This window comes from Dunckerocampus dactyliophorus, chromosome 4 (genome assembly GCF_027744805.1).
Source record: "Dunckerocampus dactyliophorus isolate RoL2022-P2 chromosome 4, RoL_Ddac_1.1, whole genome shotgun sequence".
NCBI classification, from domain to species: domain Eukaryota; kingdom Metazoa; phylum Chordata; class Actinopteri; order Syngnathiformes; family Syngnathidae; genus Dunckerocampus; species Dunckerocampus dactyliophorus.
In genome coordinates this window covers 97488-123402 of record NC_072822.1, presented here as the reverse complement: position 1 = coordinate 123402, position 25915 = coordinate 97488, and the positions used below count along the sequence as shown (strand labels likewise).

Sequence of the window (25915 nt, the reverse complement as noted above, 5' to 3'; positions counted from 1 at the left end):
CATCACTGCTGAGGGGGCGGTCCAGTACCTGCTGCAGTGGGAGGGGTCAACACCTTATTAGAAGCAGGGCTTTTATTTATTTCTTAGAAGCACAGCAAAGTCCATGGGAAGTCTTTCTTCTCACACACACGTGTATGTTGTGGCTGATTGGTGGTCTAAGATTTCCAGAATGGTCACATTGATTATCTATGCAAAGGCTGATCATTGATCAATGGAAGGTACAATCAGTAGATCTAATATCACGTGTTACATTCTAGCAGTCGCTAATGCAAACTGTCTCCCACACGTTAAACTTTCATTCTGTCCTCTCATTGACCTGTTTGACAGGTGTGCTCATGTGCTGACCAATCAGCAGTGAGCTTATGCTTCCATGAAGACCTTTGACCCCTGGGTTTGGAACGGCGTAACTACCTTGAATGTTTTGTGTTGTTTTGTTGCCAGTTTGAGACAAATGAAACTTGTGCTGCTTTTCACCACAATAAACCAGGACAAACATTCATCATTCATCTGTGTGCGTGTGCGTGCGTGCACAGTGAGAGTAAGGGTAATCTGGAAGTAATCTGTTAATATTATTAAGGTGTTAGGAACTGTTAAGTCACTGTGGCTCTTCATGCGTGCGTCTTCTCAAACCTCCTGTGGACAGGTTTGTGTCATCTGTGTGTGTGTGTGTGTGTGTGTGTGTGTGTCTGTCTATATGTCTTCATGTGTGTGTTCACAAATGTCTACATGTGTGTTTAGTGTGTATACGTGTTAAAGTGTGTATACATGTGTTTAGTGTGTATTCGTGTGTCTACACGTGTTAATGTGCGTGTACGTATGCCTTCATTGTGTGTGTGTGCGTGTGATGTATGTGCACATCCGTGTGGGATGTGAGTGTAAGAAGAGCATATAGCAAGAATGCATTCCTTGCATGCATGTGTGTTGCAGCTGTGCTCTTGTTGCCATGGAGTCGCTGGTCAAACATCTGTCCAGATGCCAACATCTTGGCTGGATGAATGTGATTGGTGAGTTGATGATTGACCGTGGTTGTGATGTGATGATGTAGAATGCCAACAGTGGTGTTTCCACAGTGTACAAGCATGGGAGTAGAACCTTTGAGGTCCAAGACAAACTGCACTGGGATGCTGGTTAAGCAATTAGTTTCATGACAAGCGAGTGTTTGAATGAGCATTTAAACATTGAAACGTACCAAATGTTCATCATCGTTGAAGCATCAAAGTGATGAGGTTTGATGAGGATGAAAGCTTTTCTGTCATGCTCGGGCCAACAAGGTTAGCTGCTGTGGGAAGATAAAAGCCATAAATACACCTGGAGCTAAACTAGGTGCATACCCGGGGGGCCAGTCTTCATATAAGAACTAAACGCAGCTGACTTTGTCGTATGGATTGTGTTATTGGTGTCAGTGTATCGCTGCTTTAGCCAGATTGTTTGAGGGTGACCATATTGTCATCAGCTAAAACCAGGACACTACCCAGCAATGAGATCATTCTCATTCCATACATGTCAGGTATGCTTAGAACATGCTTCCATGATGGAACATACCTCACACTCATAAATGATGGCTTGAAAATAGCCCAACTGGGTGACTACAGTATAGCACCATCCAGCGTTCGTTGTTTGGAGCCAGCACATAGGTTAATCCAGTTTAACCCATGAGATGACTTCAAATATTCTACCCAAATGCTGGGGTGTTTTAGCTTCATCTTAGTTATTTACTGTACGCATGCTGGATCAAATGAATATACCAGGACACATTACAGGACAATTTGTTAAAAGCAAAATGCAATAAACTGCTCAATTACAAACCTACAGTAGAACAAAATACATGCAAGACTTGGTTGTGCAAAGCTAACCCTAACCATGCATTTAAACAGTAGTGGGATCTTAGAAATATAGATCATAAAGTAAAATAATCATTAAATGGAAAACAATGGTCAACAGTTAACATGCCCTTAGTTTCAAACTGTCCTTCAAGTGGCTACCTTCCCTTGCAAGCAAGCGTTCTGCTATGAAAAAAACACTTGACCAGTTTGCACTCCCCTGCTGAAATGTGTTGGAATTGGCACACATGTTCTTGAAGCAGAGCGATGTGTTCTGAAACCTGTCCAGCACACATGACAAAGGCCTGAGATCCCAGCATCAGGACTACGGGGATGTTCTGGATGGAGCTGCTCCACCATGTTTGTTGCAGGCCAAAAAAGAAACAGTGAAAAAATGGAAGACAAGCGTGAGAATATGAATGAAGAAAGACTGAATCAAGTTTAGTAGAATTCAAGTTTGTGGTACAAATGTATTACTCTTTTGAACGCATATGATTTGAGAAACAAAACGCTGAAGTTAAGAGACCCCAGCAACTAGGCGGAACTACTTTCCTCCACAATGAAAGCAGACCACAAAGCGGCTCACGGGACCAAGTGGGGGAAAGTCACCGTTGGTGCACTACTCTGCTGATGGGGAAGTATCCCTTTGATACTGTATATTCATTTCTGCACTCAATACTTTGTCGGGGCCTGTTGGAGAACAAAGGACTCCATCAGTTTGGTGTGGTACGGTACGCAGGTGATCAGCCTGTGGCACTACTCGGGTATTTTGATGGTGACCAATGCATCGTAAGGTTGTAGATGGGCTATTTTCGGTCTCTTGTCAAGCTATTTTTCATTCCTGTCCCGCAAGTAGAGTCAAACAAAGCTGGATTATGCGTGCACACATGTATACAGTATATGTTCATAAAAGAACTACAAGGTTCTCCTTTAGATGTGCTGGTGGACTTACAGGCCAAGCTGCAGTCCTCCATGGTGTGGATCATCATTTTGGCGTACCCAGTTGGAGGAAGCCAGAATAGCAGCTGTGTCAGCATATGTATGAAGACACTGTAGATATCAATACCAGGTGGAATGGCATTCCTGTCATTTTGTCAAATAAAGGCTACAGGTGCGTAAAGTAACACTGAGGATACACGATCCAGGTGTGAGGACATTGTCCACATGGGACGTGACAGGAATGTTGAAAGACCTAAAGCAGCTTGGGAAGAGGTCTCAGCTGATTGGCTGACGGCTCGTCTTTCTCCAGCAATGACAGGACGTGCCTTGTTGATTGACAGCACCTTCAGATGCTCTGAGTTCATCCAACGTTTTCTTCTTGATTTGATGATGCAGCAACACATGTCCTGGTTGCTCAGTACAGTGCAGGGTGACCAAATGTCCTTTTTTCCCAGGACATGTCTTTACATCCTGTCCTTGCTGTCCTGCTGTTTGGCTTTTTTTGAAAGCGGTGAAAATATGAAACATGAAATTGAGCGGCCATTCGGGCACGCCGCTGTGTGGGATTAGTGTTGCCAAAAAGCCAAAGAAAAAGCAAAACGAGTTAATGCTCTTGACGCTTGCAGAGTTGAAGTCTGGTAAAATTGGAGACACTTCAAAGTGCCAACTTCCTGTGACTTTAGAGGGCACATTTTCCGATCCCATTCCCAGAGTTCACAAGCATGTTGTTGAGCTTGTGTCTTTGGCTACAGATGGTATTTTGGAACATGACAATGCGCCCAATGCACCCAGAGGAGGCATATTTCATGTAAACATATGACATTGTTAGGAATCTTTTTGGAAACGTCCAGCATCATCCGAGTGTCTCAACGCTGCCCAATTGTCCTGGTTTTCAGTCATCAAAACGTGCTCGCCCTGTTCAATAGTTAACATCTTGATGGGTTTTTTCTGGTGGACATTCATGTTTTGATGTCATAGAACTGAAGAGCGCCTCCTTCCATTGGCTGTCCTGTGGTCAGAGGGCGGAGCCAAACACGTGGCGCAAGATGTTCTGCATCCTTTCCGACTGTCGTTTGCTGCTGCTGGACAACCTGGAGGTAGAAGTGTCTTATTTGCACTTCCTGGAGACATTTCAAGTTTCACCAACTTGGTATTTTCATCCACTTTTCAACTAATCTCCACTTCCTTGACTTGTTGGTACAGATTATTTCTAACTGGTAGGCTAAGAACAACATAGAAAATTGGCATATAGGTTTAGGAGAAATATATTGTGATCATTTTTTCGCCCAGCCCTAATATTACCCACATTTTATGAGTAAAGAATAAGTGCTAACCCATATCGTAGAAAAGAACAAGAAAAACCTTCAGCATTTAAATGTTCAGTCCCCTTCCGTTTATGTTTCCTATACTGTGCATCATATCAGGCTTATATGACTTATTGGACTCTTGAAAGTTTCTACCTGCTTTCGCTGGCTGATGCGTTACATACGACTTTCACACAAAAGACTGACATGTATGAGGTGTATGTACAGGTACGTCCATGCGAGGTAAGTTGAATGGAACGTATGCCTGCCAATGACACTCATACAATACAGTGGAACCTTGGGGAGCGTCATTAGTGCCTTCCAGAATGGAAGCTAACCCAGGCCCTTTCTTCCATTATAATGTAAATCCAATTCAGCTACAAATGTCAAGAGAAAACACGTTTGTATAGTTTTGCAATGATACATTTACTGTACATAGAGAAAACAATGAGATAAATGATGAATGAAAGGGATAAACCAACATGACTTCTACCTTCATTTAAGATGTGATTGTTGCCAAAGACACCACACACACACACACGAACTTCCTGTTTTGCCACGAGTTATTCCCTCATGGGGCCGCACGGTGGTCTAGTGGTTAGCACGTTGGCCAACACAGTAACAGCTTGGAGATCGGGAAGACCTGGTTCGATTCTCCCCTGGGCATTTCTGTGTGGAGTTTGCATGTTCTCCCCGTGTGCGTGTGGGTTTTCTCCGGGTACTCCGGTTTCCTCCCACATTCCAAAAACATGCAGGTGAGGTTAATTAATTGACGACTCTAAATTGCCCATAGGTATGAATGTGAGTGTGAATGGTTGTTTGTCTATATGTGCCCTGCGATTGGCTGGCGACCAGTCCAGGGTGTACCCCGCCTGTCGCCCGAAGTCAGCTGGGATAGGCTCCAGCATACCCCCGCGACCCTAATGAGGAAGAAGCGGTATAGAAAATGGATGGATGGATATTCCCTCATGTTTGTCACCTCAGTACCCTGAAAAGCAACAATCACGTCTTGAATAAAGGTAATTGTCAGCTTAAATGTTTCCGTTGTTTCATGCATGTAAAAGTAGAACATGTGCTAGCATTTTTGAGCCAATCGCAGAGGGTATCTAGACGTAGCAGACTTGTGGTTGCTATTTTGCTAGCATGCAGAGGATGCTAACTAGGAAGTAGGGTCTGGGATACACAAAGAACACAGCTGGACTCAATGAATAACATGAAAAGATACATCAGGGGTCACGACCCATCAATATTTGGGGGTTTGCCGGTCTGTGGCGAGAATATTGGGAAAGAAAATGTGTCATTGCATCGGTGCCCTCCCCTCCCGCAGAGTGAGCAGAAAACGTCTAGAAGAATGTTTGTAGATCAGTCAGCTGGTGTTGAAGAACATTTCTGGTTGTTGTCCTTCAGGTTCATCCTTTGCTTCTGTCAGAGAGGGCGGAGACTTGTACGGTGTGGTTGATAAGATACACCCTCCATGTGACCTCAGCACCTGCTCACTCCACCTGCAAAGGTAGGAAAGCCGCACAGCAAATGGCACAATTGATTGGTAAGAAGAATGTCTTTCATATTTGCCGTGTCTATTTGTGTTTGTGGGACGGGGACGTTTTTTGGAGATTATGTTCCTAATCTGAGTGACACAAATCAATCAATCACATCGTAATCTGTGGCCACCAAAGCACATTTTCTTTGGTGCCTTTCAATTTAGAAAAAGACAGGGTCACATGACAGTAGACCCACAGTGAAACATGCGTGCACGTTTGGACGTCACGTCATGGTGTGCACGTCAAGGAGACATTGACGTGTGCATGGCCGCCATTGGCTAACTCCACTCACGAGCCATCACGCCTCCTATCTCTTTCAGACCAACCGCAGCCAAGAACGAGTCGACAGAGCGTGCTCAATTGCGCCTTGGACACGCCCACCACCGGCGTTACGGTGAGAGAAATTCTATGACGTGTTTGCACACAGAGAATACTTAGATGAGCATGCAGGTATTACCGTTACTCCCCAGGGGTTCCTGTCCAGGACGTTGAAACAGTCCCTTCGCAGAACTCACTCCCACCCAAAAGACTTTCACCCGAACAGCGACAACATGGCTGACAGGTAACTCACACACCTGACTCACATGGCATCAACACCAAACACATGCTCACCATGACAGTACATACAGTACACATGCAGTACTACAGTAGCAATACACCACATATACTGTACTAGTACACAATGAACATACATACAGTATACTGTACTAGTACACAATGAACACACATGTACATGTATTAATACACATACAGTACATAGTATGAACATACATGTACTGTATTAATACACGTACATAATATGAACAACCAGGGGTGTGAAACGTGTTTGCATCCTTCCTGATTTCTTTTTTATTTGTTCATGTTGGTCACATGTTCCAGATCATCCAATCAATGTAAATATTAGCCAATGACAACACAACTCAACACTTGATGCACTTTTAAAATGAAGCTTTTTATGAAGGGATGAAAACATATCCAAAGCTACATGTCCCTGTGTGATAAAGTGCTGGGGAGGAATTTAGCAGAATTGTTGTCATTCAGCCACATTGGAGGTTTTTCCTTTTGAAGGTCATGCCACAGCATCTCAATAGGATTCAGGTCAGGACTTGGACTAGACCACTCCAAAGTCTTCATCCATTCAGAGGTGGACTTGCTGGTGTGTTTTGGATCATTGTCCTGCTGCAGAACCCGAGTTTCTTTCAGCTTGATGTCACCGACATTCTCCTTCAGCAGAATTCATACTTCCATTGATCACAGCAAGTCTTCCAGACCATCACACTACCACCACCATATTTTACTGTTCTTTTTCTGAAATGTGGCGTTACTTTTATGCCAGATGTAATGGGACACATCCCTTCCAAAAAGTTTAACTTTGGAGTATTTTCCCAAAGGTCTTGGGGATCATCAAGATGTTTTCTGGCCTTAATGTTGTTTTTGTTCAGCAGTGGTTTTGGTCTTGGAACTCTGCCATGCAGGCTGTTTTTGCCCAGCGTCTTTCTTATGGTAGACTCATGAACTCTGACCTTAACTGAGGCAAGTGAGGCCTGCACTTCTTTGGATGTTGTTGTGGGGTCTTTTGTGACCTCTCGGATGAGTCGTGGCTGCGCTTTCGGGATTATTTTGATTCACCACTGTTCCATGTTTTGGTCATTTGTGGGTAATGTCTCTCACTGTGGTTGGCTGGAGTCCCAAAGCTTTAGAAATGGCTTTAGAACAGGGGTGTCAAACTCGTGCCATGGAGGGCCGAGACACTGCAGGTTTTTTTTCCAGCCGGTCACTAAAACAGGTGATTTAATGATGAACACCTTCTTCAATTTGAGGGAAGGAGCTCATCGATTAAATCACCTGCTGGAGAAACTGGTTGAAAAGAAAACCTGCAGTGTCTCGGCCCTCCATTGCATGAGTTTGACACCCCTGCTTTAGAACCTTTTCGACACTGAGAGACCTCAGTTCATCTCTCTTAAGTTATGATAGGGCCATGTAGGTTGGGATGTTTTTCTCCTTTCATTGTGTGGATGCTGAAAGCCTTCACATACTGTTTGTCATACTGTTTGAACATACTGTTTGCCTTTTTTATCCACTAACTCCAACATTTATTAATCAGTTCAAACAAATCCAACATCGAAATGTTCAGCTCACTTGGGACAAGTGAGCTGAACATTCAGACTTTTCAAAATATTCCCACATTTTGTGTGATTTCATATTTTCTGTTCCCATTGAAAATGAATCACTCTGCTGATCATGTTGGTCATGTTCTTAATTTCATATTTTGGGCAATTTAAATTACTAGCATGTACTGTACTAGTTACTTCATTAGCTGTGGACACCTCTTAGCTACACTGTTCTATTCATATTTCTATACGTACTTTTTCATCTATATAGTGTAAATACAGCTGAGTACATACTTCTATATGTACTTACTCATTTATATAGTGTATATACAGCTGAGTACATACTTCTATACGTACTTATCCATCTATATAGTGTATATACAGCTGAGTACATACTTCTATACGTACTTACTCATTTATATAGTGTATATACAGCTGAGTACATACTTTTATACGTACTTACTCATCTATATAGTGTATACACAGCTGAGTACATACTTCTATGCGTACTTATCCATCTATATAGTGTACAGTATATACAGCTGAGTACATACTTCGATACGTACTTATCCATCTATATAGTGTATATACTGTACAGCTGAGTATATACTTCTATACGTACTTATCCATCTATATAGTGTAAATACAGCTGAGTACATACTTCTACACATACTTATCCATCTATATAGTGTATATACAGCTGAGTACATACTTCTATATGTACTTATCCATCTATATAGTGTATATACAGCTGAGTACATACTTCTACACGTACTTATCCATCTATATAGTGTATATACAGCTGAGTACATACTTCTACACATACTTATCCATCTATATAGTGTATATACAGCTGAGTACATACTTCTATATGTACTTATCCATCTATATAGTGTATATACAGCTGAGTACATACTTCTACACGTACTTATCCATCTATATAGTGTATATACAGCTGAGTACATACTTCAATACGTACTTATCCATCTATATAGTGTATATACAGCTGAGTACATGTATATGCTATATCCATACTATACAGTACAGTGTGTGTACAGCTGAATAAGTACTACATATACTGATCCCGGTCCAGTTAGGGAGCAGAGGTGTTGAACATCCTAAAGCGTAACCTGTATGATGTAGTGTGAGACGTAAACTACTGTAGCATTGAAAACAGACTGCCATGGAATGGCAAGAGGAGGCGTGTCCAAAGGTAAGCTTGAGATTGTCAGGCTTGAGATTGTCCAGCCAGTACCCTAAAGTCAAAAAAAGATGTACGGGTCAAAAGCTACAATGCTTCCATCATTTCTTGACAAAGATCCAGGTCCGTGTAGATCTCGACCTGTGATCTATACTACACATTCTATAGTAGAGTATGTACTGTATGCTATGTTATACATACTGTATACTGTATGTGTATATCCTACTAGTATATGTAGCATTCAATATGTAAATGAAGCACAGCAGCGCGAGCTCCAAACACCACTCAGCACTGAATGTGCTCCATCACAGGCTCCTTGTGTCCCCACTGTGTGTCCTCCCAATGTGTCCTTGCTAAGCAGCTGCAGTCTTTCAAAGATGGAGGAGAGGAAGTAGGGCAGCATCCCCGATGGGAGGGGCCACTGCTGGAGCATGTAGCATCAGTAGCTAGGAGACACACACGCACGCAGACAGAAAGACAGACAGACAGGATCAGCAGGTTTTGGGTCTTCGTCTGTCCTCTTCTTTCCTGCTTCACAGCAGCATGGACGTGTAACCTTCCTCCTCCTCCTCCTCCTCCTCCTCCTCCTCCTCACACAGAATGCTTTGTGAGTATTTTTCTCGGCTTTGTGCGTTCACTGCCTTTGTCCTCTTTCAGTAGACATCTGCAATGTGCGTGCGTGCTAGCCTTCATCAAGCTACATGGCTGGTTAGCATGAGGCTGGGTTACACACGCTGTCCACCCAGATTTAAGGCCAACCAAGGACAATGACAAAAAATAACCGGCTGCTCAGCGCGTCTTACATGACCAAGGCAGGTTGCGCATGCATAACGTGGATGCCATGAATGGGGCTCCATCAATAAGTATGGCATAGTACTGGCTTGACCTCTTCATGATGTATGCTTGTTTATTAGCGTGTTGCTTAGCATGAAGGGTGATGTCGCTCATCCCCAATAAAGATGACACCTGCTGGGACAAAACCACAGTGAATACGTCAAAATATACTCGCTTTCCATGGATTTTTCTTCAATTTTTTCAGAAAATGAAATAAGGGATACGTGACAAACGTTGTTGAGGGTCTGGTGGTGTGAGAACCTCCAATGTACGAAGCATACAGTATTGAATCGTAACCCACAGGAGGACCTGGTGTGCCACTTTGTAAACCCTGCAATGTGATATGATTCATACAAACCTAACAGATTATTTTGACTGCTCAACACGTTGTAGCTTCTCATGCCATATTTAAGCAGAACAGAAGTGATCTTTTAGCCTAATAGCGTGTCCCTCAAGATGCTAGCATCGCTATGAAGCTATCCATTTTATTAACACGATGGCGTCATCGTCACCATTTTTAAGTGAATTTTGCTATCAAGGTTTTTTGTCTCAAGTGAAAGATTACATTGATGAATTATTCATCATTTCATAAGGACTTGGCTTTGGGACAGAAGAAGTAGAATATAGTGGGTGGAGAGATGCTAGTCAAAATGCAACATGTAGCAAGTAAAGTGTACTATTAGATAGTACTATTCATGTATAGTACTATAGTTCTCAACTGCTTTGGCTACCGAACCCACCTAACCCTAACCCGAGCATACTAGTTTCCAGGAGGACACCAAGGAGACACAATCCCTCCAGCGTGTCCCAGCTGGGTCCAGGGGCCTGGGGCCAAGTCACTAGGGAGGGGTCCCTATCTCTTATGGCAAGTCCAGCCACCCTAAGGAGGAAACTTATCTTGGCTGCTTGTATCCTCAATCTCGTTCATTCGGTCACAACCCAAAGCTCATGACCAAAGGTGAGGGGTCCCGTAGGGTGGGAGATGATGAAGCAATTTATTACAAAAAAGCATTAAAGTGAAATAGGCTGTTCATCAGCTGATCAAAAGTTGAAGAGCACAGCCTTTAAAAGGCAAAATGTAGATGAAAATGTGTCAGGTATTCACACTGTCACCATCTCTTGATGGCAAAGGCAAGAAAGCTTTCTCTCTTTGAAGGCGGTGGGATTGTTGAGCCCTCTCGCAGCTGCCATCGCTGCTGTGGTTGGACGCAGTAAAACGGTCATTTCAAACTTCTTCACACATCCTGAGGCTCATGGAACAACAAAGTCAAGCGGTAGATCAAAACAAGTGAGGCGGAGGATGCCATTGGCTGTCCGTCGAGACACGGGACCATCCTCGACCCAAATGAAAGTTGGTACTGGTGCAGAGTGAAGTCCAATAACCATAGACGCCATCTGCCAGAGAAGGATTTCAAGAAGAAAAACGTCTTCAAAGGGCTTGTGTCCTTCAAGGTGTGGAATTAGCAGGAGAGCACCAAACTTGGGACATTGAAAGGTGGAAGAAAGTTTCATTCTCCCTTGACGCTCCTGATGGCTTCCAACGTCACTGGCATGACAAGGACATCCCACCTGAGATGTTGTCCACCATCATGACCCTTCAGTGGAACAATAGAGTTTCAGGTTGCGCAGGGGTGTCAAACGGCTGGATTTACAACCATGGACATGAGTTCCAGACAGTGGATGCCCTCCATGAAGCCATCTTCACCACCTGGAGCAACATTCCCACTGGCCCCCCGGGAACACTGGCATCACACAAGCCCAAAGCCAACAAGAATGGCACAGCTGCTTATTGCTCACTCCTTTTCACACATTTCACTTCTACTTTAGTTGGGGTTTGGGTGTTGCGCTGTGGCCACAAACTTTTGATCAGCTGAAAAGAGCCTATTTCACTTGAATTGCTGACTTACTCACTCCCGTTCTTCTTTTCCATTTGGAATTCTCCCTAGTGCAACATGTACATTCTTCACAACGCTTTGACTGGTGTCCCATATTGTCTCGCACTTCGTTAGCGACGCTGATATCGCTCACATGCTTCCCTCACACTGACGTCATGTAACAGAAAACACGATGCTTTTTTTGCTGTGAGCAAAGTAAGACTAATCATGCAATATGCAGTCCAAGTTGTCCCAGTCATGAGCGATAAAGGAAGTCGCCTTACGTCCCCCCCCACAAGCAGCGCTGTCATTGCCAAATGAAACTATTTTTCAGAAACCCTTATTTTGTCAGTGCTTTTACTGTGAAGGCCGGAAGCGTGCTGTTTTGTCTTTGTGCTCTTCACCAAAGTTGATGGCTGCGTGGTGTGACAGTGAGACAAAGCTGCGTGATAATAAGAAGCGGCTCCCGAGCTCCATGGCGGTGGTTTGGTGATGTTGAGCTCGCACACGTTCAGCAGAGCCTCGCTTGCACATGTTTACAATCCAAACACCACACTGGCAGAACATCCCACTTACTACTATGCTAGCAAGCTTGCTGCTGCGTGGAGCACATCATCACCTGTGCTTCGATGTCATGATCAGGTCATACCCGTATCAGACCATCCACTGCTGGACGTGACTAATAATAAGCATGAGAGACAGGACTCGTACATTCAACTTCTCAGTGGCAGCAGACTGCTAACAAACAGCAGCACTTGGCTGGAGTGTTCCTAGCAGTCTAGAAGTGCCTGCCATGTGGTGTACAACGCAGCACATGGGCCTCTTGTCGTGTTGCAGGTGTGTAATGCGGCGGCTGCGTTGCGGTAGCCAGGAATCTCTCTTTGGGCCAGGGGGCGTGGCCTCTTTGGAGCTCAAGATGGACCAGTCAGTGATCATCAAACCAGTTCACTCATCCCTGCTGGGACAGGACTATTGCTTTGAGGTCAGTCATCTGTGTGTGATGTTTCATTGTGATGACCTGGGATAGCACGCCAGTGGCCGTGGGACGACTATTTGATTGAGGGACAACTGCACCACACTGTTTGATGTCATTGTCACAGGCGATGTACTGTGAACATTCTCAATCTGATACTTTCCAGAGAACAGGAGGCTGTAGCTATTGGAGCCAGCGTATATGCGTGTCACACCTGAACACAATGTGTCCAGCCATGTCTGTTCAACTCCACAGCTGTGCTCTTACTCAGACTTCAGTCTGCAAAGACTATTCCATGTGTCGGAATTCATGATGCCAGCCTGTGACTCCTCCTTTCCCAGGTGACCACCTCCACAGGGACCAAGTGTTTCTCCTGCCGATCGGCAGCAGAACGAGACAAATGGATGGAGAACCTCAGAAGAGCCGTGCAGCCCAACAAAGACAACAGCAGACGAGTAGAGAACGTTCTGACGCTGTGGGTGATTGAAGCCAAGGACCTGCCAGCCAAGAAGAGGTGAAGTAGTGGTGGTCTGGAGCGTGTGCATGTACTGCCTTTCCTCCAACCAAAGTATGGATGTCCGGCAGGTACTTCTGTGAACTTTGTCTGGATGACAGCCTGTACGCACGCACGTCTTGTAAGATGAAAACAGACAACATATTTTGGGGCGAACGCTTCGACTTCAGCAGCCTTCCGTCCGTCAGCGCCGTGACTCTTCACATCTACAAAGACACGGACAGGAAGAGGAAGAAGGACAAGAGCAGCTACGTTGGCTTGGTCAACATCCCTGTTGTCACGGTAACAGGAAGACAGCTGGTGGAGAAGTGGTACTCAGTGAGCATGCCCAGTACCATCAGAGGTGAGTCAGTGCACACGTTCATGATCCGAGTCCTCAAAACTCCGCCTACTGCTGGGAATAGTCCTAGTCATCTTACACACGAGCTCTTCAAGTAAGAACCATGCTAGCTTTTGAAGCTCCCTTCACAGAAAACAAGATGAAGCTTCGTTGAAGATTGAGCTTTTCCACGCTGTTTTGTACACGTTGACTCATTTACTCGTTGCTTTTATGCTTTGTGATGTTTGGCCTGCTAGCTTATTAGCTACTCTACACACTAGCATCTCTGACATAAAATGGATATATTGTAAGTATATTCCATGATACCGTACTGTACTCTAATATTGCACAAATACTGTAGTCATTGTAAACATCGTCCACTATGCTATACTCACCAACCCCGAGAACGTTGACCAAGTAAATGAAGTTTGGAAATAAAATAACAATCCTTACCTTTTGTGTCCTCCGCCATCACACGCATTAATGGGCACGGGGAGCGCTTTGAACGCCTGCTAACACCCAGCAAGAAGCTAGACTATAGTTGTGACTCCACGTGAATGAAACATTGCGTTTATTACATGTTGATATCTAAAAATCATGTGGTGTCCAATTATCGCTATTGTTATCCCACTGACTGAATGTTCAGTGAGTATTTGTCCCTCTTCATCCACTTAATGTTGTGTCCTTTTGCACGTGACTTTCTTTTCAGCAAAGTCGTGCGTACCGACGGTGCGTGTTAAGGCTCGGTACCGGAGTGTGGTCATCTTGCCGATGGAGCAGTACAAAGAGTTTGCAGAGTTCATCAGTGCCAACTACCTGCTGCTCTGCAACACACTGGAAGCTTCCATCGGCTTGAGAGCCAAAGAAGAACTTGCTGCAGTGCTGGTCCACATCCTGCACAGCACTGGCAAGGCCAAGGTACTGACCCAATGACAATCACACACGTGATTATGATGACCTCTCACCCTTGTCCACAGGACTTCCTGACAGACTTAATGATGTCAGAGGTGGACCGTTACCACGACAACGATAAACTGATCTTCAGAGAAAACACCCTGGCAACCAAAAGCATTGAGGAATACTTGAAGCTGATTGGACAGAAGTACCTGCAGGATGCACTGGGTACACAACAGTACACACTATCCTAAATATTGTACTACACAACAGTACACACTGTCCTAAATATTGTACTACACAAAGGTACACACTATCCTAAATATTGTACTACACAACAGTACACACTACCAAATATTGTTATTCAGTTTGTTACCTTTGTGTTACGGTTCGATACAAAAAATAAATTACCTTGCCTTTTTACATTTTAATTTTATGGGTTAGCATGTTGGCCACACAGTCAGGAGATGGGAAGACATGGGTTGGATTCTCCCTTGGGCATTTCTGTGTGGAGTTTGCATGTTCTCCCCGTGTGTGGGGGGGTTTTCTGGGTACTCCGGTTTCCTCCCACATTCCAAAAACATGCATGTTAGCTTCATTGGAGACTCTAAATTGTCCATAGGTATGAATGTGAGTGTGAATGGTTGTTTGTCTATATGTGCCCTGCCATTGGCTGGACACCAGTCCAGGGTGTACCCCGCCTGCCGCCCCAAGTCAGCTGGGATAGGCTCCAGCATGCCCCGCCACCCTAATGAGGATAAACGGCATAGAAAATGAATGGATGGATGGATGGATGAAACTGCCAACATTTTTGTCCATGTTGAACATGTTCAGCATATGAATGTGAGAGCTGGAGCTCAGTGTCTTCGTGCTTCACAGGACAACCTGAGCCAGAGTAGTTGATCACAGATACACCGTGACAAGTTGATCAGATCAAAGTAAAACTGCATATTTGTCCTTACAGGGGGCCCAGCTTGGTATGCATGTGTACTGAACAGTTCCATACAGACGCACGTATTGTTACACCCCAAGTAAATATTGTACTGGGCAATGGTTCACATGATCATAAATATTGTACTAGACAGCACCCTACATTGGAGTAAATATTATACTACATAACATAGTAAACCTTGTACGAGACAACACCGCACATCAAAGTACACACCATAGCAGTAGTACATGTTGTAGACATATTGTAGTAGACACCAGCGTACATTGTATTACATATTGTAGTACATGTTGTAGACATATTGTAGTAGACACCAGTACACGTGTGGGTTTTCAGGGGAGTTCATCAAAGCTCTTTACGAGTCGGATGAGAACTGTGAGGTGGACACGTCTCGCTGTGTGACGTCTGACCTGGCTGAGCATCAGGCCAACTTGAGGATGTGCTGCGAACTTGCATTCTGCAAGATCCTCGACTCCTACAGGTTAACACAAACACACACCAAGTCTTCCCTGCATGATGATGGCCAACACCTCTTCTCGTGTGCGTCCATCTCAGGGTGTTTCCTCGGGAGCTGAAGGAGGTGTTTGCGTCATGGCGGCAAGAGTGTAGTAACCGGGGGCGACCAGACATCAGCGAACGTCTCATCAGCGCCTCGCTTTTTCTGCGCTTTCTGTGTCCGGCAGTGATGTCGCCGTCGCTCTTTGACCTCATGCAAGGCTACCCGGACGAGCGCACAGCACGCACGCTAACGTTGATCGCTAAAGTCATCCAGACCCTCGCCAACTTCAGCAAGTGAGTCCATCAGTCACGCTGACAACCAATCAGATTACACGTCCCAACAGCTCATCATTAACGCTGTTAACCTGTTTCCACCGCAGGTTTGGCACCAAAGAAGAGTACATGCTCTTCATGAACGACTTTGTGGAACGCCAGTGGAACAGCATGCAACGTTTCCTCCAAGAGATCTCCAACCCGGACGGCCTGAATCACACCGCCGGCTTTGACGGCTACATCGACCTCGGACGGGAACTATCCAGCCTGCACACCCTGCTCACTGAGCTGGACCAGGTGACTCGATACGCTTGACACAGGTGGCCTTCAGTCAGCTGACACCTTGACACAGGTGGAAGTATGACATTTCTATGTTCAAATGTGTCCTAGTCATGTCTGTCTAAGCTGAGTCCACTTCCACGGATCCTAAGAGACGTGTCGGCAGCTCTGGCGAACCCGGGGGGTGTGGCTTATCCTGGCAAAGTATCGGCTTCCTCTCCAGAGCTCCAGCGCTTGGTGTCTCCACCCCCTCTAGCCCCACCCCTCTCTCCTCCTCTGGCAGCCTGCAATCCCTCACTTGGCCAGCAGTGTGGGGTTGGACTGGATGGGGGGTCAGTACCATCACCTGTGTCATCTTTCCCGCCTTTCATTTCACTTTAGCACATGTCCACTAGCATCTGGAAGATGGACGCTGTGTTGGTGAGATGACTGGCATGTTACAGGAAGCGTGTGCATGTGCGTGTGCGTGTAGGCTAGTGGACTTCACCAGGCTGCCGTCGCCAACTCCAGAGAACAAAGACTTATTCTTCGTCACTAAAGGGTCAAGTCTGCAGCCAGCATCAGGTGACCTTTGAACTGTCCAGTGGATTGTTCGTCTCATCTGCAACCTCTGACCTCTGCATCTACTTCCTGTAGGCCTGCGTGGCTCTCCGGCCCCGAGCTCCTCCTACTCGGAGCCCAATGATGAAGTGGCGTTTGACCTCGGCAATGGCGGCCGGAGGGAGGGGCAAGAAATGATGGCGGAGAGTCGCAGTCTGTCTCTGATCGACCTGCAGGACTCCTCCCCCAATGATGCTCTTGATGACAGCCAATGGCAGCGTAGGGCGGGGCTCCTGCCTCTGTCTTTCCAGAACCCAGTCTATCATATGTCATCACGGCCACCACATCAGCCCGAGGCCACGCACCCCGATGGCTCAGTGACCTCGCAGGGCAACGGCGACGACAGGCACGCCGCCCAAACCAAACCAGCTTTTCTGACCCAGATGCCAGTGGGTGTGGCCGGTGGCGAGCGGGGGGAACTGATGTCGGCAATGTCGAGCAGCAGTAGCGGGGAAGAGTATTCCAGAAGAGCACTTTCCCTCTCCGAAACGCTGCCAAGTGGTGAGTACATGTCCTCCGAGGGCTTCTTCACATATCTAGCCTGATGATGCCAACGTGCGTGTTACTCCTCCCCTCAGGTAGCTCTGCCCCGCCCCGCCAAAACTCTTCCGGTCCTCAGAGACGCATCGACCAACCTCCTCCCCCGTCCTCTGCTCCCCCGGGCCCACCTCGAGGCCGGACACCTCCCAGCATGCTTAGCGGGGGCGGAGGCTCCGCCTACCCCCCTCGCCCCGCCTCTGGCAGCATGATGTCATCGAGTCCTGATTGGCCAAGCAGCGGACATTCGCGGCTACGTCAGGCCTCCTCCTCGTCGAAAGGAGACAGTCCTGAAAAACAACGGCCCGCTACCAAGGTGCCAATCTGTTACCATGGCTACCTGCACAAGACTTAGGGTTGCTATGGTGACACCACTGTGTGTGTGTGTGTGTGTGTGTGTGTGTGTGTGTGTGTGTGTGTGTGTGTGTGTGTGTGTGTGTGTGTGTGCAGGCTCCATCTCCATGTGCGTTGGATCGCACAGCAGCCTGGTTACTCAACATGAACTCCGCCTCTTCCTACGGCGAGACGGAAGATGAGCGTCACGACGACGCTGCCATAGAAAGGGTAACTGCCCCCCCCCACCTGCCAAGCATGTTAACATGGAAGCGCACCTGATGTGTGTGTGTGTGTGCGTGCGTGCAGTACCAGCAGGACATTGCGTTGCTCCAGGAGAAACTACGTGTGGCGGCACTGCGGCAGGAGGAGTGCGAGGCCCGCCTCCTTGTTCAGGACCAGCAGAACCAGCGTCTGCTGCAGGAATACCAGGTGTGACCCAATCCCATATGCAAAGTGATGGCTTCCATTGATGACGGTCCCAAGCGCCATCATTGTTCAGCTCTTTCGTGATTGTAGTCAATCAGGCATGGCTACAAACAAGCTAGTCCTGAACAAATAAGAACGAGTTCTACTTTTGAAACAGGCTGGGATGGGAGTAGTACAGTCCATCACGACTTGGGCTTCGGAACCAGAGGGTCAAAGCGCCCAGTCATCCCTGATCTCAGCTCAGGGGCGCCCTCTCACTGCGGCATGTCTCCTTGCGTGTGTGTGCGCGCGTGTGTGTGTGTGTGTGTGTGTGTGTGTGCAGCACAGTACGAGTGGACGTGGAGTTTCCCTTTGGAAGACATGCTAGCGTACACGTAATACATAATCATTGACGAATGGAAGTCCAACTAAGAGTTTTATCATTGTGGGACAAATGGACAATTAGTAGTAAGTTCCTCACGTGTCTCTGCAAAGACGTGTTGTTGATGGCAGCCATGTTTTCAACCAATGGGGTTGGTGTTTGACAGGAGAAGCGTTCCTGAGAATAGTCCTCCTTCTTCACAGCCTTGTAGATGGAATGTGAGTACAGTGTTCCTGCAATGGTGCCATGTGTCAGGTGCCAACATGGTGATACATGGTGACAGCTGGAAAAGATCTCACCATCACTTGATACACTCAGGAACGTTTGCTCACATTTCTCTTCTTTAAGCACTCCGTGGAATTTGAATGATCAACCTTTGAGGTTGGACACAAGAAAGGATTAAGTGACGCGTGTTTCCGTGCCGCTTTGTCCCAGTGCCGTTGTGTCCTGGTTAGAACATATTGTTGCTGCGGTCCTCTTGTCCTTGTCCTCCTCCCATTTATTCCGTAATGGCGCCCTACAGCGCGTAACCTCCAACCTCCTTCAGAAGTCCACCAGTCCAACTTCTTGCGCAATGGTTGGCTTCCTCTGCCTTTTGGGTGCACAACGTTTCGTCGACATTGCGGGTTTGTCGTGGAGAAACTTGCAAACATACAAAGACTGCAATTGATAGACAATGGGCTACAGCCAATCAGGACGCAGAAGACAATGGGCGGGGGGAGACAGAAGAGAGAGAGACACCACCACAGAAGTACAATACTCAACTTCCCACAATGCAGTTCTTCTTAAAGGGCCAGGCTGTAACTAAAACCCAGCAGCTTAACAGTGAAAGGTGAACCACGATGGAGCGAGGGACCGCTATAGACCATGGCTGCTGTTCTTGTACTGACCAGACAACATCAAAACCATCATGATACTTTGTGTGTGTGTGTGCGTGCGTGCGTGCGTGTGCGCGTATGCGTGTGTCAGGCTCGGCTGGAGGACACAGAGAGTCGTCTGAGGAGGCTGCAGGATGATAAAGATCTCCAGATGAACAGTATCATCAGCAGGTTCATACTGTGTGTGTGTGTGTGTGTGTGTGTGTGTGTGAGAGAGAGAGAGAGAGGTAACAGTCTTTGACCTTTGATCTGAGCAGGTTAATGGCTGTAGAAGAGGAGCTGAAGAAGGATCATTGTGACATGCAGGCCGTGGTGGACTCCAAACAGAAGATCATTGAGGCACAGGTGTGTGACTGCACGCGTTGGTGTTAGCTCGTGTTTGCTCAATCTTGTTGAACTGTTGGTCCATCAGGAGAAGAGGATAACCAGTCTGGATGCTACCAACAGTCGCCTGATGGCGGCGCTCACTCAGCTGAAGGAACGCTACGGCGTGACGTCACAGAGGAATGGTCTGTCGCCAAGCAACACATCATCCTTGCAGATCACAGAAAATGGCGAGTTCCGGAATTCGGGTAATTGTTGAGGTTCCACATGCTAACTGGCACTGGCGTCAGGAAGTACTCCCAGGAGTAGACTTGACCTTTGAACTTGATCCTCTTCTCGCCGTTTCCTTTGGACAAGACCATGAAAGTTTGACACCATTTCCTGTTTGCGTACACGACTTCCTGCTTGTGCGTTGCACTGGTTGGTCCAGGATGTCACCAGTGAAGCTTTAGCCTGACACGCGTGAGATGTTTGCAACAGCTTCAGAATAAAGGCTATTTCAAGGAACATCATGTCGCTAGGGTCTGACCCTACCACGTCCTCATGATGATGGTGATGATGACGATGATGATGATGGAAGTAAACCTTGTTTTGTTGTCCAAATAATTGGACTGCTTCCTTGTTGATGCAGGTGTGTGTGACCACCATCAGATGCCTCAAGTGTTCCAAGATATGACCTGCCCACAACTCTTATGAAAGCTTTATTTGAACCTCCATCTTCCTCCACTTACCCGGGGTGCAGCCAGGGGGGGCAGCAGTTAGCCAGTGGAGACTTCCTGGTCTCCGGCCACCTCGTCCAGCTTCAGAGGCATCCCCAGGCCAGCTGTGAGACATACTCCCTGTAGCATGTCCAAGATGCCCACAACACCTCACCCCATCCAGCCCCCCATGGAGGAAACTCATTTTGGCCGCTTGTGACTGTGACCTCATTCTTTGGGTCGAGACCAGGGGGGTTGGCTAAATGATTGTGAGAAAGGTGAGGTAGCACCCACAGTGACAAGTGGGGGGCACAATCAGTAAGAGATCCTGCAGTGCCCACAAGAGCCCCCTGCTCAAGAAGGCACGTGCACACACCTGTCCGAACCTCCATCCATCCATCCACGCCTCCACCCATCCATTCACCCATTCTTGCATCCATCCACCCCTCCATCCATCCATCCATTCACCCATCCATCCATCCATCCACCCCTCTATCCATCCACCCCTTTATCCATCCACCCCTCTATCCATCCACCCCTCCATCCATCCATCCATCCATCCATCCACCCCTCCATCCATTCACCGTTCACCGTTCCAGTTTATGAAGCAGGATTGAGGAAAGACCTTTGAAGGTGGACGAATAGAACGGCTGCACGTTTCTCCATCAGTTCTTCCACTGCAGTGAGATCCTTGTGTTTGTGAAGCACACCAGCCCTGGTGCACGCTTTGCTAGTTAGCATACGCTTGCTTAGACGCCAACGGCAGCAAACTCAGCATTTCTTCATATGAATGTTTTTGCTTTGACTGTTTCATTTTTTTTGCAACGACAGACTGTGAGAACTATTTTCTATTTTGTTGATGAAACTCATCAGTTTGCTGGCGTAGGATTTCCACTGCAACCACCGTGACCAAAATGGTTCCTGAAACGTACCACTAGGCTTTTTTGGAGCCGGACTGGGAGAGGGCTCTCTTTATCCCCATCATTACACGGAAAAACCAAGTGTTTGGATTGATATCAGCACAGATATAGATATTTATACCAGAAATAACTGCTGCAACAATGTTAAGTCTTGCTCTCCTTCACCGGGTTGTTGTTAAATCTGCTACATGGGGGGGGACAGGTGACTTCATACACGCTAAACATTAACAGCGCCTGATAAATGTTGCTTAAAAAGGAGTGGGATGCAGGCTAAAACATGCTAACACTCTGCTAGCTTGTTTCATGAAGCTAACAGGTTCATTTCCACGACACAGACTGACTCGGCTTAAAAAACACAAAAAAGGGGTGACATGTAAAGAGCCTTTTCGTTTGCCTTTCTCCTCTCTCCTTTTTCTTTCTTCACCCCCAGACGTGATTGACGAGGTGTTACTTCTTCATATTTGGACTTTATTCTTGTCTAATTACTTCCGCTAAGTTGTTCAATATTCTTTTTCCAAGCATTCCAACGTGATTCAAGTCTATTCTATTAAAATGATGTTGTTTGTCCTCATTATGAGCTGCTTCTTTGAAAAAGACAACTTTTTCCTACGTGATATTTTTAGAATGTGCTTGATTTGCCAATCAAAAAAGCAGACGTGGGCGGCAGAGGGCCCCGGGGCCGCAAGTTGGACACCACCGATGTAAATGAATATCCACAGTAAAATTAGCATTCAATGAAAATCTATTTCATGACATTCCTCCTGACTATTTTTTTTTTTTTTTTGGAAATTTTTTTTATTTTATTTATTTATTTTTTTTTACCCCTGTCCTGTCCAGCCTTTAAAGCAGATAGAATTGTAGATCTAAATGCCGTCAAGTGCTCAACAGATTTACTCTGCCAGGGAGAAGTGTGATATACACTTCCCCTGTCATACAAAATTTATTCGACCTTGATGCTTGTTATAAAGCACATTTGGAGCGACCGGACCGGAGCAGGAGGGGACAGAGAAGAAGAGAAAAGGAAGGGGGGGGGGGGGACAAAAACAAAAAAAGAGAGACAAGGACAACAGCAGCAACAACAACAATAGTGACAGAACAACAGAAACATACAGAACGACATCAGCAAATAAATGTCTGTGACAACTATAAAGACGAACAGGGACATAAGGACAAAACAATATCAACAACCACAATGACAAAGCTGTCAATGACAATCACACATAATAGCAGTCATGAAATGATGAACTATGATAGTGATCACAATGACAACACTGCATTGAAACAGTCACACATAATAGCAGTCATGAAATGATGAACTATGATAGTGATCACAATGATAATACCGCATTGAAACAGTCACACATAATTGTAGTAATGAAATGATTATCCATGATAGTGAACAGAATGAAAAGTACTGTAATGCACATCATTGTAAAAAAAAACCAAATTATATATATATATAGTCATACTGCTGATATCACCGTCGCTGTAATAAAACCAACAACATAACAACACCCTGGTTAACTCAGTGAGTAATGTGGGGAAGTACGTATGTACTGTGAGTGTGCATATGTACAGGTATCTCTGTATGTGAGGAAGACTTCATATATATGTAAAGGTGCAGAAATGTGTGGGCGTGTAATTGTCACTGAGAATGCATGAAAGGAAAGGGGCCGCCTTCACCTCCCAGAGAGCCCCGCCCCAAATAGCCAGGCCGGGCCCCGGCCGCCAGAAGGTCACCAGGCCCATAGGGGCAGGCAGCACAAAGATCAGTGCCCCAAGAGCCAGCCCAGAGGGCCCCCCCCACCCCAGGGAAGACCAGCAAGGGGCCGAAGAGAGGTAATCCCAGCCAAGGACAGGGCGCCAGCGGGCCGGAGGACTGCCAACCCCTGAGACCAGCGAGAGATCACACCCCACAAAGGCAGACGGGTACCGGGGGCCACAAACCGGCAGGCCCAGAGACGCCTCCACAACCGGAAAGAAGCCCGCCCGCGCCGGAAGCGCCAATTGCCGCCCACCGCCCCTCCACACCCCCAGGGAGCGGAGCCCGGCCCGCCCCGGGCCAGCCCCCGACACAGGGCCGCCCCGCCAAGGGATGCAGGAGGCACACCCTCCACCCACCCGGCGGAGGTACAGGCAGCAGAGATGTATCACCCAGCACCCGACCCCACGGAGCAAACCCCTGTATGCCCCCCCCCAAAATAAATAACTAAAATAAATAAATACATAAAAGTGCACACACACACGCACGCACATACAGTACACACTCCTACGCACCCACACGCACGCACATACACACTCCTACGCACATACACGCCCCTACGCGCACGCTCATACACACACCTACTTACTCAAGCGCGCGCACACACACACACACAGTGGTCGACTGCCCGACACCCGGAAGCCCCACCCTATCCCCCATTGGTAACCCAAGGAGCAGCGGAGCCGGAGACCCCGGGGTCCCAGACATACGATCCAGAACCCAGGCGCAGAGAGCGCGGACCGCCAGGGAGCAGAAAGACACCAGGCCACACCCTCCCAACGGTAGGACGCCGCCAGCAAGGCAGACAGGGGAGCCAGCGAGGAGGAAAGCGGGAAACTGAGCAGGCAGGCGGGAAAACGGGCGAGCAGCCAGGCGAACCACCACAAAGCGCCAACCGACACCCGCGGGCCAGCAAACCCCGAAGAGGGAGCGGAAGCACCACACCCCAAGCCGCAGGGAGGCCAAGCACCAGAGCCGAGAAGGCGAGACCAGCAGCAGACCAGCCGACGGCCCCCACAAACCACCAGAAGCCAGACCAGCCACATGCCACCAGAGCCAACAGCACACCACCCGCGCACCGGAGCCCCAACCCCGACAAGCCTACAGACAGACCGGGGGAGGCGAGGACACAGACAGCGGCCCGGCAGAGCACAAAGCGCAACGGCGACAAACGCCCAAGCGCCCGGCAGAGCACAACCCCCCCCAGCGGGCCCGCCCCACAGTACCCGCAAGCATGACCAAGCCCCAACCCACCAGCTGGCCCGGCGCCCCAGCAGCCGCCACAGCGCAGCAACCACCAGCCGCCACCGCGGCACACGGGCCACCCGCAGCACCGGCACCGCCCCCTGGAGACCGCCGAACCCGCCCCAAGAGCGCAGAGGCGTCCGCAGCACGTGTCAGTCCAGGGGCGCAAGCCCCGGCATCAACAGGCCCCAGAGGGCCACCCCAGGGAAGGGCAGGCGAACCAGACAAGGGCACCCCACAGGCCAGGCCGCCCCGGGCGAGCCACCGCGACGGCCAGGCCCCCGGCCACACCGCCGACCCTGGCGGGCAGACGCCGAGGTGCACGAGGCACCCCAATCCAGCCCGCCCCACCCGTGTATGTGATAAGGTGTGATTGTGTCTATAATGCAATTAAAAAAATAAAAAAATAAATAAAATAAAATAAAAGAGGAAATAAAATAAGAGGATGGTGTATCTGTGTGCATGTATATGGAGTGTATGTGGATGATAGCTAATGGTGCAATTAAAATCGGGGGACAGCTGCCGCTCGGAGGGCCCCTCACCTGACCAGCCCCCCCAAACCCTAAGTGTCTACTCTGCGATTAAAATTGGGGGGCAACAGGTCAGTGGCACGGCAGGAGCAAAGGAGCCCCGCAAGGCAGCTCCCCTCCCCAATCACGCCCGACCATAGGCCACCCCCCAAAGTCCTATATATATGTGAGGTGGTGCAGTGGCACAGGAAGGACGGGGGCCCCACACCCCAACGCCGCCCAAACCGAGCAGGGGGGGGACCAAGGACACATGACCGACCGGCCGCCCACCACAGCCCAGGCTCGGGCGAGCCACAGGCCGCAGGACACACCACAGGCCCTACCCGGCCCGCCAGGATGCCCAGTCCGGCCCACCCAACCCCCCAGAGGCGATACCCCCAGCGCCCCCCAACACCGGAGCCCCACCGGAGGTAGCGTCCGCAGCGCCACCCCCAAACCGCCAAACACCACGGACCAGCCACACGCCCCAAGGCAGATTCGACCGCCACCAGGACAGCGAGAACCGCGCCCACGCGCCCCCCGCATACCACCACGGCCGGCAAGGGAGCAACACCACGACGACCACAAGAGCACCGGACCCCACATAGAGTGGAGCACGGCCACACCCACGAAGCACGCAGGCCACAGAGGCGCCAGGGAGGGACAGAGAAGCAAGCATACTACTGGTTTGAAAGAGGAGTAAAGGAAGCTATTTTTGTCAAACAACAGAACCCATCATTGAATCGGAATGGTGGTTTGAGGTTTAATTTGAACCCTGTGTTCAGCAGGTTACTGAGACCAAAACCCACAGCTCTTAGTCTTGCAAATGAGGTGAAACCAGGGCCGAGCCAGAACAATAGATGCTAACGAGCCAGTATCAGGGTTGTTCATACCCAACTCAGGGAGCGACACTTCCCTTTTATCGGAGGTGCTAATAGCAGGAGAGGATTATACCACTACTCCGCCCAGGCTTAGTGTAAGGAACCAATAGAAGGA

At 47.9% G+C, this 25915-nt stretch overlaps 1 protein-coding gene across 4 annotated transcripts; it reads left to right on the top strand.

Moving 5' to 3' along the window:
- The first annotated feature begins 72 nt into the window (after positions 1-72).
- LOC129179535 (disabled homolog 2-interacting protein-like) lies at positions 73-21974 on the top strand. Of its 4 annotated transcripts, none has more exons than XM_054772884.1 (22): positions 73-1004; positions 3738-3856; positions 5471-5573; positions 5925-5998; positions 6075-6166; positions 12462-12606; positions 12939-13111; positions 13183-13454; positions 14140-14348; positions 14408-14552; positions 15610-15754; positions 15829-16065; positions 16152-16341; positions 16435-16655; positions 16796-16887; positions 16960-17424; positions 17502-17776; positions 17911-18024; positions 18103-18225; positions 19553-19641; positions 19719-19806; positions 19874-21974. In XM_054772884.1, exons 1-22 carry the CDS (start codon positions 911-913, stop codon positions 20042-20044), a joined length of 3636 nt encoding a protein of 1211 aa, XP_054628859.1. In that variant the 5' UTR covers positions 73-910; the 3' UTR covers positions 20045-21974. The 4 variants fall into 4 exon arrangements, with proteins under 4 accessions (XP_054628859.1, XP_054628863.1, XP_054628862.1 ...); XM_054772888.1 differs by having other exon boundaries at positions 74-1004; positions 19553-19632; XM_054772887.1 differs by lacking the exons at positions 73-1004; positions 3738-3856; positions 5471-5573; positions 5925-5998; positions 12462-12606 and having other exon boundaries at positions 6076-6166.
- The last annotated feature ends 3941 nt before the right edge of the window (positions 21975-25915 follow it).